At 43.3% G+C, this 17,120-nt stretch overlaps 1 protein-coding gene and 1 long non-coding RNA gene across 3 annotated transcripts; one reads left to right on the top strand and one right to left on the bottom strand.

Moving 5' to 3' along the window:
• The first annotated feature begins 4,424 nt into the window (after positions 1–4,424).
• LOC123190580 (uncharacterized) lies at positions 4,425–11,363 on the top strand. 2 transcript variants are annotated; one of them, XR_006496389.1, is made up of 6 exons: positions 4,425–4,561; positions 6,421–6,518; positions 9,824–10,030; positions 10,131–10,824; positions 10,936–11,023; positions 11,126–11,363. It is a non-coding gene; the product is annotated as an uncharacterized lncRNA (long non-coding RNA). The 2 variants fall into 2 exon arrangements; XR_006496387.1 differs by lacking the exon at positions 9,824–10,030 and having other exon boundaries at positions 10,746–10,824.
• On the bottom strand, positions 7,276–15,218 carry LOC123190579 (ABC transporter G family member 37). The gene is made up of 20 exons (XM_044603252.1): positions 14,769–15,218; positions 13,411–13,744; positions 13,234–13,310; positions 13,034–13,087; positions 12,861–12,951; positions 12,434–12,735; positions 12,064–12,345; positions 11,663–11,976; positions 11,355–11,515; positions 11,141–11,244; positions 10,902–11,058; positions 10,530–10,783; positions 10,102–10,434; positions 9,720–10,010; positions 9,558–9,641; positions 9,334–9,467; positions 9,027–9,254; positions 8,726–8,897; positions 8,286–8,540; positions 7,276–8,200 (listed from the first exon to the last, which is right to left on the bottom strand). Exons 1-20 carry the CDS (start codon positions 15,216–15,218, stop codon positions 7,928–7,930), a joined length of 4,350 nt encoding a protein of 1,449 aa, XP_044459187.1. The 3' UTR covers positions 7,276–7,927.
• Positions 15,219–17,120: the final 1,902 nt, after the last annotated feature.

Below are 17,120 nucleotides of genomic sequence, written 5' to 3'. Positions count from 1 at the left end.
ATTTTTTCCGGTGGAAGAACATGTGTGGGATTGATGTCCTGTGGCAGAACATTTAATCTCAGCCATTAGATGGGATGGCAGACCACTGAGGCAATTAGGACTGTCAGATTTAACTATGCGGGTTAGATCCTAAGGTGCTGGTTGATCCGTGTACAAATAAGTTTGGTGACTCTAAGGGAATTCATGTTTGCTCTTTTAATAGTAGTGGAGATATACCATGTCTACCAACTATCTTTTATTTCATTATTATTGTTTCATTCGTCATCTCTGTCACTTCTCTGTCGTTCCCTTTTAACAAGGTGTTGGGCCAAATAATGATGATTGGCCGATGATGGGCTGCGGCAAGGTGTGGCCATTGCATGTCGTGTTGGTCCAATGAGCCGGTGTGTGTGCGAGCAGCATCAGTATAAAACGCTGGCTTCCTCTGCTGAATCAGACAACTAAGTTCAGAACTACAGAACCACTTCTTCCCCTGCTTCCTTCCCCGCAAATTCTCCGCTGTTTACCCAAATAACTACCTCCAATGCTTGAGAGTTTCTGAAAAGTTCTGATCTTGTTTTAGTTGATGGCTTCTGAATTTTTTATAGAGGGGCTGAGCAGAGTTTCCAATTACTGTACTTCTCACTACCACTGCCAGTATCTCGGTGAATTGATCTCGTCAAGGGACTGGAACTGATTAATCTACCCATGCTAGTGATAATTCGCAGCAACATCTACTGTATTGTCGTGTATAAGCCTTAAAACTGCAAACACAAGAACATAGCTGCATCCTCATTACACAAGGCGTTCATCAGTGCTTAGCTTAGCAGAGTCTGACATGGATCAAAGTACTCCCTCCATTTTTGTATACAAGGCCACAAATCCATATTACAGGTACCAAGGCAAAAGTTAATGTCTTCTAAATCAATGTTGCAAGGCAGCTTGTCTCCTTGTTTGCCGTGTAAATTAATGTGTATTCTTCTCTTTCATGTACATCAAGCCAATGCTCTCACTCCCGCATGCATGCAAGGGATAGTTAATGTCCTCCTTTACTAGTACTACGAGGCAAACACCATTAATATTGCATCGATTAGTGTTAGTGGCCTTGTATATCTGCAAATTGTTATTTTGATAGTGACCTTGTATATAAAAATGGAGGGACTATAATAATCGGTGGATCACAGTTTATGTGACGGAAGAGACACATGACTAAACTTAAAAGCAAGACGGCAGATTGTTCATGACAGATGATACGGATTCAGAACCATCTGGTCGTAAGAAGTCTCTTCAGATCATCGTCGTCGTCAGAGAAGTCGATCGTGTTGAGCATATCCTCCCGTGCTCTGTCGCTGTCTGCTCGGACTCTGGCCCTCTTAGCGAGGAAGTCGTCATCGACCTCGACGTAGCCGTTCTTGGTGTACTCACTGCGTACCCATGCCTGGAATTTGAGGAAGTCCTCTCCGATTTTATAGTAGGCACGCACGCCGGCATAATATTCCACCATCTCCTCGTCCAGCTCCTCTTCCGGCGAAGGGAGCAGTTCAGGGTTTTGGAGCTTGAGGGCCTTGAAGTCGGAAGGGGCATCCTCGGCATCATCGATCACACGGGCGAGGATCCGAGCGACGTCCTCCTGCGGCAGCCGCGTCATTTTCTTCCCTGGAGCATACTTCACATAGCCAGCCTCGTTCGCCGTGGAACAAGAAGCAATCGCCGGCGCCTTCCTTTTGGCGGTGCGCAGCTTCTCGTCGTCTGCCGCCGCCGCCTTCCTTTTGGCGGCGCACGGCTTCAGCGCGCGCTTCTCCGTCGAAGCATGACGGCATCGCTTCAGCGGGCGCTCCTCGCCGGTGGCCGCCGCATGCTTGGCCGCCCTCTCGCCCCCCCGTCGACATGCTTCCGGTGATGCGCGGACCCTCCTCACCGGCCATTGATCGGTTGATTAGATCTCCCGCGCCTCGTCTCACTGACCACGCCCCGAGATTTGGTGGATGGTTGCGGAACCCTGGCTCTCGAATTAAGGCAGGAGGAGGAAGGATTATGTGCAGGCAGGGGCTTTGTTAGCGCGTCTAATTAGGAGTGCGAGTGGAGAGTTGAACTCGGAGACGAAAAAAAATAAATCCTTTTTGAGTTTGCTTCGACCAAGCCCACCTCGGAGTCGGAGTTCCTCGACAGACGGGCTTCCAATCCAAATCCCACTCTTCTATATCTAAAGAGCCACCATCACTAACATATTTCTCCCAACATTGCAAGCATGTCATCTCATCATTCAACATGCATAGGAAAGGTCCACCTCAACTTACAACCATGCATATTAAAAATCCACTTCAACATACAAACATGCATGCATGTAAAATTCATTTCTATTATGGTATTAAATTTAATTCTTGTATAATTTTAAAAACTATTATTTCAAATATTCATGTTTCATATAACTAAAATTTCATTAAAATACTGCAAATATTCCCGCAACAACGTGCGGGGCATCATCTAGTTTGCCAAACGACTTGCATCTGCCGGCCCTCGAATCGGTCGGCCGTCCCATGCTATCCACACGAGAGGCTCAGCCTGCCCTGCGCATCGCCATGCTTATGTGGTCTTGCTCACTGGGCGTCGCCATGCTTCCGTGCTGCACATGTTGTTGTTTTTTTGAAGTTTTTTTTGTTTGCAAAAATCAGATCAATTATAAAGATTTACCGGAAGTACAAAGCACCTTAAACATAATAAACATTACATCAAGGTACATGAACAACCGAACAATCATTACTGTCGCCAGAATGAGTCATCAACGCGTCACTGTCGCCGCTCCCATACCGGCTATTATATGATGCAAGCATTGCTTTCCATGTTGCGTACGTGGAATGATTTTCTTGGGTGATTTTTGTGCTGTGATTATCAACCGCTCAAAAACAACATCTTAATTTTGATTGAACTCGGTCCAACAATTAAGACGGCCGTCTTCTGATAAAAACATGTTCATGTATTTTAAAAATATACTCATATAGATATTAAAATTGTTAACTTATTTTATAATATTAAAGACTGCTCACAAATCTTATAAGAAATGGTCATATAATGAAGAAATAGTTTGTATGAAAAATATAAATATGTTGCAATGAAATGAGCACACATATAAAAATAAATGTTTGTACTTTTTCAATAAAATATTTATGTATTCTTATGAAAACTCTTGTGCATAAACATAAATGTTTTCACATATTGCATAGACGACCATGTCCTATTAAAAAAATTCATAAGTTAAAATACGTGTCCATGTATCTTGTGAAAAAATTCTTGTGTTTTGCTCAAGAAAAAAAAGAAATGAAAACAAAAGTAGAAAAGTAAAGACAGAAAACAACATAAAGGGGGCAAACACACATAAAATAACAAAAAAGTCAAAGAAAGAAAAAATAATAAAAAATGAAGAAAGAAAGAAAAAATGGGGAAAGGGACAAAAGAAGAAGAAAACCGACACCATTGGACCAGTCCACATGGAAACCTGAGCAACTGCTCCCGCAAATGACTATGTTTGCGAAATTAAGGATACATCTTGCAAAGGTCACTCTCGTCTTTTCAGATTGTAACAAATGACGCACTGTCGCAACTTGAGAGTTTTCCTTTTTTTCGTACATTCGTTTATTAAAAATGTTTAATATCTTAAACCATGCACCGAAAATCGTGAACTGTTTTCATGTTTTGATTTCTGCGTTGAGATTTTCGAAATTAAATTGCAATGTGAGGTCGTTATCAGTATGAATGGTACGCCATCCAGATCAGCGTCGTTAATGTTGTGCGGTTGATATGCTGGAGGCAATGTGGCCATTGCACGTGGCAGCCGAGGAGATCGTAAGTTTTGTTTCTTCTTGCTCAACTTGTTACGCGTACGATGCCGGAAATCCACACTACTTGGCCCAGTGTGTTCATATGGTCCCTATAGGGTGTGGTAAAGTTTTAAATGCATTTTCGCAAAAGCTTAACTAGAGGCCGCGTATAAACCGTACCATCTCTGAGGGAGGATTTAGCTTTTTTAGAGGGAATGTGTCTGGTTTGTGAAGAAAATGCATGGTCCGTTACTCCGTTGGTCTTGAAATTGTTTGTGCACTCAAAGGAGGCCATCACATAAGACATGCCAGGCCCTGGACTTGTTCGGACCAGCCTGCAATATATGAGTCTTTTTTTAGGGTTTTAATGCGAGAATTTTTAGATTTAAAAAACGTATAATGTGTAAAAAAATGTAGACATGTTTAGAAGAAAATGAAGGGAAAAAAATAAAGAAAACGAATGCAAAATAATAAAAATAGTGAAAACAGAAAAAACCCCGAAGAAAACGGATGAAAACCAAGAAAGAAACAGAGAAGATTTCCCTCAGAAATAAAAGAAACAGAGAAGATGGAAGAAAAATAAAGAAAATAGAAAAGAAAAGAAAAGGTAAGAGGGATTGGAGCGGGCCTGCCCTGTTGAACTGACCGGGTTTAGAAGCTCGAGGCGAGGCCCGCCGGCTGGCTCCTTGACGCGCCACCGCAGATTCCTCGACCATCCTCAACGCTGCCATCCCTCCTCCGGCAACCTGCTCTTCTTCTCCCCGGAGGTACTTCCTCACCGCCCCTCCCTCTCCTCCCTCTCACTGCCCCCCCCCCCCCCCCCCCCCCCTTTTCCGGAGCGTAAAGACATTGGGGCGACGACGGCGACACATCTATCCGGCGCTAGTTCGGGGGCGATGGCGCTATAGTGAGCCATCTCCTGCGTCGCCCCCTACCTCTAACGCCCACTAGTTAGCTTCTCCTCTCCCTCTTCCTTAATTTCTAGGTCAGATTCTTGATGCGACCGGTACTTTCTGCTGCTGCTGATGTGCTTCGAAATTTGTTGGGGAAACTTGTTGATTAAAGAATTTTCGTTGCAATGCACATGCTAGCCAGCCCATTTGTGGATGGGGAACTGCAATACAATGTTTTTAGTCAGGATTTGAGCAAACTGTAGGACAGCTTTGTGAAGTTTGGTAGGACCAGGAGCCTGTGGCTCTTTAGTTCTGAATTTCATTAGTGAAAGTTATCATCCTTCTTGCCTTATTCTGCCTGTAGTTGTACTTTTTATGATTGCTTTTCTTTCTATTTTCATCTCTTCCCAGCTGGTAATGTGTCGAGCAAGTTGTGAGATGGACCCTGAAATATTTGCCAACACTTTAATGTACAATACAACCAAGAGCTTGAAACGCAAATAAAATTCATCTTATCTTTATACCACCAAAAGATACCTTTCTAGTATAAATTTATGCTGACATCTTAGTCCACCTCAACATGTAGATGTTTAGGCATCTCCAGTTTGAAAGTCGGGCATAAGTTCCTCTAGAGTACATGCAAGCATGTTCACACATAATGATGTTATCAATCAGAATATAAATAAAAGCTTATTTTTCAGTCATCCGCAAGTTTTGTACTTGGGACTTTATTTCTTAATTAAGCAATGATGGACTGGGATAGAAGTTTGTTAAAGTATGGCAATAGTTTGCAGCAGTTTGTATCATGTGATCAGTGAGCTGCTCTTCAACTATCAAGCAACTTTGTTATTGTTGAGAACAATATGATTTGTATTTCCTAATTTCCTGTGATATATCTTTAAGGATGATCAAGTAGCATTTACATTGACATTTGTTGGCAGTTGCTGCTGTAGCCTACCCATTGAGCTTCTCCAGTACGCCTTCCCTTCACTAAGTCATTGTGAATAATTAAAATGTCACACTATCCAGTGCAGCCTCCCTAGTCATTCCAAACATTTTTTTTAGTTTTGGTATATTGCCTGTTGACTCATGGCTACACGATTTTTTCTCCTCCCTCTTTCTTTGTTTCTTTGTATGTGGAGATTCTACTTATCTAGAGACATATTTGTATTAGTATTTAGTAGTACTTGATGGAACCTAGTTCTTTGATAAGCAGAGACGAGCAAGTAATATAACTGTTACAGGCATGGCTACTGGCATTGGGAAATTGCCCCTTTTGTACTAGAATCAATGATTCTGTCTCTTTCTTATTTCAAGAACAGTGTTAGCTCATACATGAGGTCTTATCTTTTTTTATTCAGATTTGATATAGATAATAGCTATTGCAATGATTGCCTTGTCTCTGAAGTAGTCATGCAGTGGCCTTGATTCCCACTGTATTTCTAGTCTTTTTAGCACTAGGCTGGACCTGGCATGTTTTGCTGCTTCAACACAACTGACGGGCATAAGCATCATGTGTGTAAACTGAAAATTCAGTATGCTCTCATGCGAAACCGAGCATGAGCTTCCAAACTGATTAAGAAAATGCTGCTAGGCTACAAGTAAAAAATTATACATATAAGGGGTATTTTATTTTTCAAAAATCGCCTTATGAAAAAAAACTGTATATGCATGTCATTTCTTTTACCTATTACTAAATGTACCTTACTGAAATTGATGTTTATATACTTCAGTGTCAGGTGGAATCAAGCTTGATTATGAAATCTTGGAAAGTATATAACACTGTTCTTGCATGTTCAGAACTTACATGCAAACTGACAATAGGTGCGAGGTAAACTGATTCGATTTCACTTTGTTTACTGTTAAATATTTAGTTTTCATCAACCAGTTCAACGCCTTTGTGAATGATATTGGGTCATATTCAATACTGAAATCTGCACTGCCCTTGCCTGCATAATCTAGGAAGCTTAATCTGAAATTTGAATGGGACCAACACTAATAATTTGCTTCAAACTTGTAACTGTGACATCACTGAAATTCATTCGCATGTGGGAAAGTAGCATGTATCTTGAAATCTTTTTCTTTTCAAACTACTACCCAGTTTTGAGAAATAATTTCTGGATTAAGAGAGCATGTTCTTTTTCCACATATCCTCTGATATTTTTAACCTGCTACATGGCTAAATTTGTTAAACATTGTTGTAACATAAATTTTTTAGGACCTGCTTCTCTTGTCATGAAGTGTGCTATCGATGGATTACCCTATGTTCCATTCCCGATATCTATGTTTTCACTAATCTGTAATACTCATACTCCTCGCCAGTATCAATTTGGTAACAAGATGCTTGGTTTTATGTATGGATTTTGCAGTTTTGTAGCAATTTTTTCTTGCTTTGATGTTGTTTAACTTGCAAAAATTGGATTTTAACTGTTTGCATTATCTTATCTCAGTATGGCAATCTCTGCCTACCAAGCATGATTTATGTAGGAAGGGGAATGGGGATGAGAGAGGTTGGGGGTTAGTGGGGATTTGAGGGGATTGGGTGAAAGGGAGGGATTCACCAAATCCCCAGCCCCAAAGGGGCTTGAAAAACCCTTGTGCCAAACAAGGCCTAGATATGACGGATTGATGAAACTGGCCTGACTTGGCCGCTACCTCATCGTAAAATAACATGGAGGCTGCGAAGCAGAGTGGGAACCGGATTTGGCGGCAACAAGCAAACTCTATCGGGAGAACCCAAATTGAGAGAGTACAACTCCCTGGGTCCACTTGCCAGCCACTTGGTTAGCAGAGCGAAGTTATAGTCACCCAAGGAAACATGTGCATGGCCACCAAGTAACCCAACAAATCTAGAGATGAAACAATTGCTTCATAATATTTGGTCAGCAATTCAAAGTTTGACAAGGGATTGAAGTATCAACAAAATTTCTGCCTCCATTAACTCGTCAGAAATGACACCATTACTGGTCACGTTTTACATTCTCGGACGAGTAAAGTAGCAGCTACTCAGCTAGAGCTGGTGAAGAAGCTGGAGGCTCAACAAGGCTAATTAGTCTTTCCTATGAATCCTACAGATACAAAGCATGGATGTGCGAATTTCTACAGGCTTGAAATACAAAATAACCTTTATATCATTTACAGGAACAACTATACTTAGCTCAATCCATCCACACTAGTGGTTGGACAGTAGTATGACAGATTGACAGTACGTACAAGAAATCTGAAAGAATGTCGTCCTCCTCATCTCTTCTGGAAGTTGAACCTCATGATGGCGAAACTGAACAGGAAGGCGAACAACACGGTGAAAGCAACGTGCACCACCGCCACAACCCACAAGAAGTCATGATGGAAGCCATAATAGTCCCTGACAAACTGGGCCACAGTTATCTTTGGGCCTGGGACTCCCGTATCGAGCGGATGGTGGAGATCACCAAACTGGGAGGCAACCAGTCCGTACATCGTCCATGCCACCGGGCAAATCCATGCGTACCACCTCCACCAAATAGGAAGTTTCTGAAGTAAAAGTTCAATGGATGAGTAATGTGACCGGTAAGTATTAAGTTTACACAAAAGAAAAGAAAATGTAAGTGTAACTTACAGGTCGCGGGATTATATATCCTGAGAAGAGGTTCCATACGTTGTAGAATGCTGATGAGATGATAGCTGCTATGCTCTCATTCGGTGTCAAGCCTACAGCCATCATTCCATAGAACGTGAAATATAGCATGGTGAAGTACATGAAGAACAGGTACCACAAGAACTTGGCAACTGTCCACTCAAATCCTATCATGGAATAGACGAGCCCGCCATATATCAAAGCCTGAACCATGATGTATGGAAATTCAATCGCAACCTAGAAAAGGGATAACGTGGCATTGTTAGGTTCCAGGACTGATATAGCTCAAGAATGTTGATAAACTGATCCATGATAAACTGCCCCAACCGCAGCTGTGACTTAGATTGCAAGAGAATTTGCATTCTCAAAGGTCATTCATACATATGCCCTGAAATAGGTAAACCGAGGGTCAAAGAAATTACCTGTCCAAATGCATATGGAAAAGCTGAATACATGCCAGCTGCTCTTTCCCGGTAAAAGACTGTCCGCTCCACCACGACAACTGGTTGAACAGAACCAGAGTTTTGCACACCGATGTATAGTACTGCAGCATACATTGATCCCATGGCATTAAATAAGTCCTGCTGGCTTCGACTGCATCGTGATATGAGTAAGGCGTCAGAATATATCTTACTTGAAGTAGATTCTATATCCAAAGTATAGAAGCAGTTCTAATAACAGTTGTATGCCCAAAAAAGTTATAGTAACAGTTAGGAGATGTACGTTTTATTTCCAAGGCCCCAGAACATTGTTCCGAACATTAGAGCAATGACGATGGTGAATAGTAATCTCACTGCTGTGTAGGATGGGTTTCTCCAATATGACCAGTTTTGCTTCCACAAGCAAGCTAGACACTGTGTAACGAATGATCTAGAGTACTGTGTAGGGAAGTTGAGATCTCTAGAGCCAGAAGGTGGCATGCTTAGCTCCTTTATGAGTTCCTTGTTCCTTCTGAAATTGCGAAAATGAAAGGTAGTTAGAAATGTCACTCAAGCTACACTGCATACGGATGGCTTGTGGGGAAGCTTACTGATATAGTTCTGATTGTCTGTAAACTTCAGCGAAATCAATACCCAGCATTTCCTCCTGGGCACTAGAGGACACTTCCAACATCCACGTTGCTGGGTTATATCCATCTTTTATCTTACTAATGCCTTCAATTTCCTGAACAAACATACACAAGGAATGTTGGACGTGATCTAGCTGGTAACAAGAGTGCAAACTGCAGTAGCACTGTTGATTTAATCTTCTTACCTCAAAATACTCAATCAAAGTTGATGAATTTTGTCCAACAGGACCAACATAAATTTCTTCTCCCCCTCTCTTCATTAGGAAAAGCTGCAGCCGTACATAGTCAATATACGACCTTAATAAAGCTAAGGATAATAACTGAAATAGGGAATAATGAATAACCACCTCATCAAATGCTTCAAATATGTCAATACTTGGCTGGTGAATGGTGCAAACAACGGTCCTACCAGTGTTAACAGTGTTCCTGACAGTCCTCATCACAATTGCAGCTGCTCGAGCATCAAGACCAGATGTTGGCTCGTCCATAAAAATGATCGACGGGTTAGCAACAAGCTCCACGGCAATTGTAAGCCTCTTGCGTTGCTCAGTTGACAGACCATTCACTCCAGGAAGCCCAACAAGTGCACCCCTCAATGATGTGAGCTCTACTAGATCCATGACCTCCTCGATGAACATCTGGCATCACAGTTCAGCCGGTGAGATCTCCAACCAAATGAGAAAAAAGAAATCAAGAGTTGATAATTTGCCTAGATCAAAGCTAACTAACCTTTCTTCTTTCTGAATCAACATCTGAAGGAAGCCGCAGCCATGCGGAAAATATGAGCGATTCATATACTGTCACATGTGGAGAATGAATATCATTTTGCTCACAGTATCCTGAGATACGTGCAAAGGTCTCTTGCTTCTTTGGATAGCCTGATACGGTGATTTCTCCCTCTATGTATCCTCCGGTTTTCCTACCGGCTAAAACATCCATCAGGGTTGTCTTTCCAGCACCACTCACACCCATTAATGCAGTAAGTACTCCTGGCCTAAAAGAACCACTGACACCCTTTAAAAGCAACAAGCGGTCTTCCGTTACTCCTTGTGCTTTCATTGCCTGTGAATATAAAGCATTATAACTGGGTAAGCAAACTTGGTTAATGGGTACACAATCATACTTGTGCGATCATTGTTCATTGATAAGAAATTTACCTCTGGCATGTCCACCGAGTATTTTGTGTCGTTAAAGGTAAGTGACAGTGGTGTAAATGGAAGTACTAGTCCCTTCCTGCTGCCACTAGAATCCACACCACTAATCGCTGAGTTTCGGTCACTAATGTGAGATAATTCCAGTTCTTGCGTCCTAGAATTCTTTTCCTTATGATCCTCTAGAGCTTTACCACTTAAATTTGCATGTTTTTCTTTCAGTTCCTCTTCAGACATTGATGGGTGAGAGTCTGTCAACGCTGCAAAGAAAAGCAAGTGGCTACAGTTATTATCATATAAGGTAAATGCCTAAGTTATAACCTGCAAATGTTGATTATCTAGTCCTTGATAAATAAGCAGTCTTTTAAATATGCTTACGACTCAAAACTGAAAGGGCTACGGTGTAGAGCAGGTTGAAGAGGAGAGTGTATCCAACCATGGCACCAAGCCCAATCCAATACCACTTGGCTTCTGTAAAGATGCCACGACTCTTAAGCACGGTAACTCCAATGGTCTCATTTGTTCCATTAACAACCTGTAAAATACGAATACATGTTGAATTTTCTATTTGTATGTAGTGGTGAGTTTGATTTCTTCTGCAGGCAGAGGGGACTTACTTGGTTCCAACTGGGTCCTAGAAATTCGTTTGTTGAGAGAGCGTTTTGTGCATATGATAGCGGAGATATCCAGTAACCCCAAATCCACCACTTTTTGATACTAGCTGGAAATGAAAAATAAGATGGTCATGTGAGCAACAATTAACATTTAGTTCCATCATTGTCGTGTAAACATGGCAACATCCATTTTATCATGTCCGAGTCAGTAACTTACGTCTTGCAAGGATAAAGCCACCCAATGCTACAAAAGCCAACAATGTTAAAGGTCCAAATGTGTGGGACACAACCATGTCTCTTCCAATTCCAGCAATGAAGCGGAACAATGAAGATGACATTTGATTGATTGCAAGGAGCAGCAGATACTGCTTAAAAAACCTGAGCACAAGAAATCATTAAAACTTCACAGAGCTAGTTCATTTCTTGTGAAACAATAATTTAAAAATACTTGCTCACAAAAATTCATAACTGCCTAAGAAGCAATATAATTGAGTAAGGAAATTGATTTCTGCATGAGTTTTGTACCTGCTTACACTAGGATCAAATCCAATGACATAATATGTGGTGAAAACATAAACTCCGACTTCAACAAAGGTGATAGGGATCTGAAGAATCCACGATGGTATGGTGTAGGCCCATGCAGGAAAGAAAAGAAGATCCCTCTGCTTGAAGAAGACCGGAAGTTTCATTACGGTCATCGCAAGCTCCGCAAAACCATTAAACATTATTGTGTCGAGAGCAAAGAACAAGGCCCCCAAATAGATAATTCCATATTCAACATTGCGGTGCATGGTTGTGCGGAAAAATGTGGTCATCACAATGAATGCCATTAGAGTTAACTGCAATGATGGAAAAGTTTAGATTGATGTTATCTAATAATCTTCATCCTAATAATCAAGGAAAACACGTTGAAGATATGAACTTACATTGACAAGTTTGAATATGTACATGAATGCGTTCCTCTTCATCAGTAGAAGTTCTCTATCGATAGTGGCTTTGAGCAACTCTTTCCTGCTGACACCAAACTTGGAAGTAGCCAGAGCAGCAGGGTGGCTCCTGGTCCTATCAAATGGCTCTTTAAGCTCCTTCTCTATGGACTGCCCGACATGGAAGGAACGGAATGCATCCGCAAATTGCTTCACAGGTACAAAACTATATGGCCTGTCACCCCTGCACCAATATTGCTCCTGGTCTTTCTTTGATGTCACCTTTTCAGTTATTCAGATGTTTCAGTACCATTTTCTTAAAAAAAACAGAATCACAACTGTAATAGGAATTTATAGGTGAGACACACACCTCCTGTAAAAAATCAGCAACACCCTTTCTGCTAGGGCATTTGAAGCCCATGAACTCAAAGAACTCGAGCACATTTTCCCGGGGGCCCTGGTACACAACCTGCCCGTCGGAGAGGAGTATAATGTCGTCAAACAAGTTGTATGTTTCAGGGGCTGGCTGGAGCAAGGAGATGACAGCAGTTCCGCCTAGGATGTGGATAGTCTGCCTGAGAGAATTCACAATCTGGTATGTGGTTGAGCTATCCAGCCCAGTGGATATCTCATCCATGAACAGAGCTTTTGCAGGGCCAACGAGCATTTCACCTGTGCATTGAAGATGCATAAGTCGATTAGGAATTTCTTAAACAAGACTGTTTCATTGTGATGAAAAAAGCGCAAGTCTTTGTTGTACAAATATAAAAGGAGCCTCATTCTTGGTGAAAATATACCTGTTGTGACACGCTTACGTTGTCCACCAGATATACCCCTTAGCATCTCATTGCCTACCATCGTGTCAGCACAAATATCCAGTCCTAGTATCTGCAGTTACATACGTGACACACATGAGAAGTCCGTTCTGTTAACAAAACAAATGTCAAGAGTCATCCTTGCACTGCTATACCTTTAGTATGTATTCTGTCACAATACTTGATTCTTGCCCTCCGATAGCTGAGGCCTACAGGGCGTAAGTAATGAAACAAGTGTTAACTAATAATTTACTGATAAACAAGTCTTCTTCAAATGATTCTCTTCAATCCTAAGCTAGTCACATAAACAACTTTAAGAAGCATAAAATGCTCTAAACTTTGATAACATCCTCACCTTCATGTAGACATCGATATCATGATCTGGCTTGATGTTCGCTGCCTTTTCCCTTCTGGCCAGCTCAATAAGCATCTCTAGAACAAGCGAAACAGCAAAGCTCGAAGCTTATCGCCATGATCACATCTAACATAAGCATATCATCCATGGCATAGTCCCAATAATTAGGCAGCATACCGTATCTAGTGCCAACACCTTGGCACCGGGCCGAGAACGCCAGCGTCTCCCTCACGGTCATCTCCCCAATGTGGAGATCGTGCTGGCTGATGTAAGCTGCGGTCCTCTGCGGGACGAACTCGTCCATCCCGTGGCCATTGTATGTGACCTTCCCTGAGACCTTGAGCTCCTTGTCGAGCTTCCCTGCCATCGCCAGTAGCAGTGTCGTCTTGCCTGAGCCAGGAGGTCCAAGCAGCAGTGTCATCCTCCGGGGCTTGATGATCCCGTTGACATCGTGTAGGACGTTCATGGCCTGCTTCCTGCTGGGGATGATGTGGAGCGCGTTCCCGACGGCCTGGAGCACACCGAAATATCAACAGGCTTAGATATCGAAAAAAGGACACGGTTCTTCCAATGGGGTGCTTTTTTTATCCCCTACTCTCTCTCTCCCTCTTTTTTTTTTTTTTTTTGCGAAAATGACCCCCTACTCTCTGTTAACCCGTAAACTGCGGAGTGACGTATATAACAGTTAGGCAATGGTTGCTATTTTCGTGTAGATTGGATGGGACGGTAAATGGGTTATGCGTGTATTCTTTGTGATTTTTGTGGGTTTTGCACCTGAGGATCTTCTTCCTAGTTCAGTTTTGTGATTCGGTCTGTGAGGATTTCATTTGGCTCCTTGATCCTTTTTTTGCAGGTTTTGTGAACTCCATCTGAAGAGGGAGTTCGAGTACAATTTCAATATAGGCATAGCCGATACAATTTTCTTGTTTTCTCTGGTACTTCATCATTGTTAGCCAAATTCAGAACCCCATATAGCGTGACTAAATACATGATAGTTTTATAATACCTTACTAGCAAGAGGCCCATGCGTTGCACGGAACATTAAGATGCATTTATACGAGTTGTTTATCCTGTGGGAGACAAAGATGTACGAGAGAAGGCCTTATCTGTAAATGTGGAGAGGGGTGCGGGTATCTTTTTACAAAATTGCCCTAGCTTGTTTTCTATCCGTCAGATAATCGAAAGGTCTATATTGTAGGATGACAGGCACACCATTATCATCAACTCGGTTTTTTTTTGTAAGAGTAGAGAATAGTAAGGGTGTGACTAGGTCTCAGTCGACTGGGATTTAAACAAGTCTTGGTCAACTGACATAACATGCAAAAAAGAAGAAAAACTAAAAGGAAAATTTTGCTCTGATCTCAATGTAAGATCTCACAGAGATAATACCGACTGAAACATAGCAAGACTGTAATAGTAATCTCTCCACCCAACTATATATAGGGCAATATACACCACAATATATATGTCCATGTGAATCTTGTTTTGGAGTGGAACCGAATTGTGTGAGTTGTGTTGACGAAGGAGTGATTTACCTCGAGGGTGTTTGTGACGGAGTTGACGATGGTGGGGAGGCCGCGGTTGCCGACGCGCACCTCGGCCTCGACCTCCAGCTTCTCGAACCGCACCTCAATGGTGGGGTAGTCGATGCCGACCCTGTCCATGCGCTCCTTGAGCCTGAGGAGGAAGTTCTCGTGGTCGTCGTCGGCGGCGCGAACGAGCCGCTCGATGAGCGCCCGGCTCTCGTGGGCGCCCAGCCGGGCCACGTCCACGTCCACCTTCTCCCCGCCCTCCTCCACCATGAGGATCCCGCGCCGCACGCGGTCGTACGTCGGCAGCCGCTCCAGGGCCGCCCACCGCAGCGCCTCCTCGTCGTCCTCCTCGTCGTGGAACCGCGACGACGTCCGGGAGAAGACGTCGTCGCCGCGACGCCATAGCGAGCTGTCCCGCTGCAGGCTCGCCACCCGGTGGATCTCTCGACTCATCCTCGCCTACGTACTTACTACTTATACTTACTCAGACACCACCAACATGTATCTTCTTCCTCCGTTGATCACTGTCTGCACCGACTTGGCTAGATTGATCTGTTGTGCAGCTCCTCCTTGCCTCGCGACAGGGGACTGGTTTGTCTCGAGCAAGCGAAGGCATCTGTATATAACTATATATACGCCCAAGAGAAGGAATGGTTGAAGCTGGTGAGGAGGAAGACCACACCCCATTCTCGAGTTTGATTTCACCTCACCTACCATGAGTGAGTCCTTGACCCTGTCGCACTTTGCACCGGTGCGGTGAACTGTGCGAGCTTGGACCCGGCACGGGATGTTTTCAAGGGGACACACCATGGAAATGTGCATCCCCGGCATAAACTAATTAAGCTTTCGAGCTAGCTCTGCATTTTTCTCGCACGTGCCTAGACTTGAAGCTTCCTGGCATGCGTCCGTCAAGGCGGGCAGGCTAGCTGAAGATAGCTTACCACATGTCCAGGCCGTGTTGTTGCCGTAGTAGGTTCGGTTTGCCCGGATACGAAGGGAGCCACTTGCAGATGCAGATACTTACTATAATCTCTAGATACTTACTATAATCTCTGATTGCTAATCAGTGATTACTTTGGGGTGTGACCGCGCGTGGCCACACACTGTAATATGGGCCAATAGCTCCTATGCGACACATTTGAAGTGAATTGGCAAGAGTGCGACGTTGTTCGAGGGAATGGCTATGGTGCGATAATTTTGAGCAGGTAAATAGCCCACGCACGACATGGCTGTTAAATGTGGTTAAATTGGTCGTCAGCCAAGCCCGCCCGTTTATGTTAGGACATGTGGGTCCAACTTAATTGTTCGTCAAAACAGCTGACCGTGCCCTGCCGCCCGACCGTGCCGGGCCCGCCACTCTGCCCCTCTTCTTCTCCGGTGGCGGCGGATCTTGCGTTCTCGGTGGCGACGGCGGAGCCCTCGTTCTCAACGGCGGCGGAGCCTTCGTCCTCAGAAAATGGTGAGTGAATTCAAACCCTAGTCGCCCTCCCGTTCCTCTCTCGGACCCATAGATCTCAGCTCGTTTCCTCTGTTTTCTCTTGCGGAATCGATAGGTTGTGAGGGGAGCCCGTGAGCATACTGAGATGGAGCCGCCAGATTCAACTTCGAATAGGTAATGCGCCTCTCCCTGATCCAATTTTGCATGCAATTAGGGGGTGGCCTCGTCTGGTTTCCCCCCTTTTTCTCACGGGCTCACACTGTCCGCCACTGACAGAGGGGATGCTGCCGCTCGGACCTTCGAATTGACAGTTAATTTCTTTCCATCAAAGGCAAAATTAGTTGATGGTAGCATACAGAACATTGAGAGAGATACAATTGTTAAATGGGAGGTTGAGTTTACAGAGATTGATCCACAAGTTCTACAGAACATGGGAGAGACGGCAGTGAAGAGATGGGTGGAAAAAATTGGGGAGAATGTTGTTTGGGGTCCAGAGCAAGAAGTATCACTGTTGAGGTTTGATGATTGGAAAGGATAGTATGTGAGAATAGAAGATGGTGAACAGATTGTTGAAGAAATCGATCGGCAAAACGGCTGGACAAGCAAACGGGCTAATTTTTTTGCTGAGCTCGTTGATCTGAACATTTTTTCGAAGGTTGGATATGTGCCATCACAATTGGCTGCGCATATGGTAGATGATGATTGGGCTACACAGAGGCCATTGATTCCCATGTGTATTGAACTTACAGTAATAGCCGAAGAGGGACAGGTGACTGGAACTGAAACTGAAACTGCAACAACTGTTGATTGGAATGTAGTTGAATTAGATGAGCCTACTGATTTGGTCATTGCACCAATGCCTGACATTGAGATGGCCAAACTTTTTGGCATTCCAGTCAATGACAGAGATAAGCAGG

This window comes from Triticum aestivum, chromosome 2A, assembly GCF_018294505.1.
Source record: "Triticum aestivum cultivar Chinese Spring chromosome 2A, IWGSC CS RefSeq v2.1, whole genome shotgun sequence".
Taxonomy (NCBI): Eukaryota; Viridiplantae; Streptophyta; class Magnoliopsida; order Poales; family Poaceae; genus Triticum; species Triticum aestivum.
Note: the sequence above shows the minus strand (reverse complement) of the source record. Positions and strands in the feature narration are given on the sequence as shown.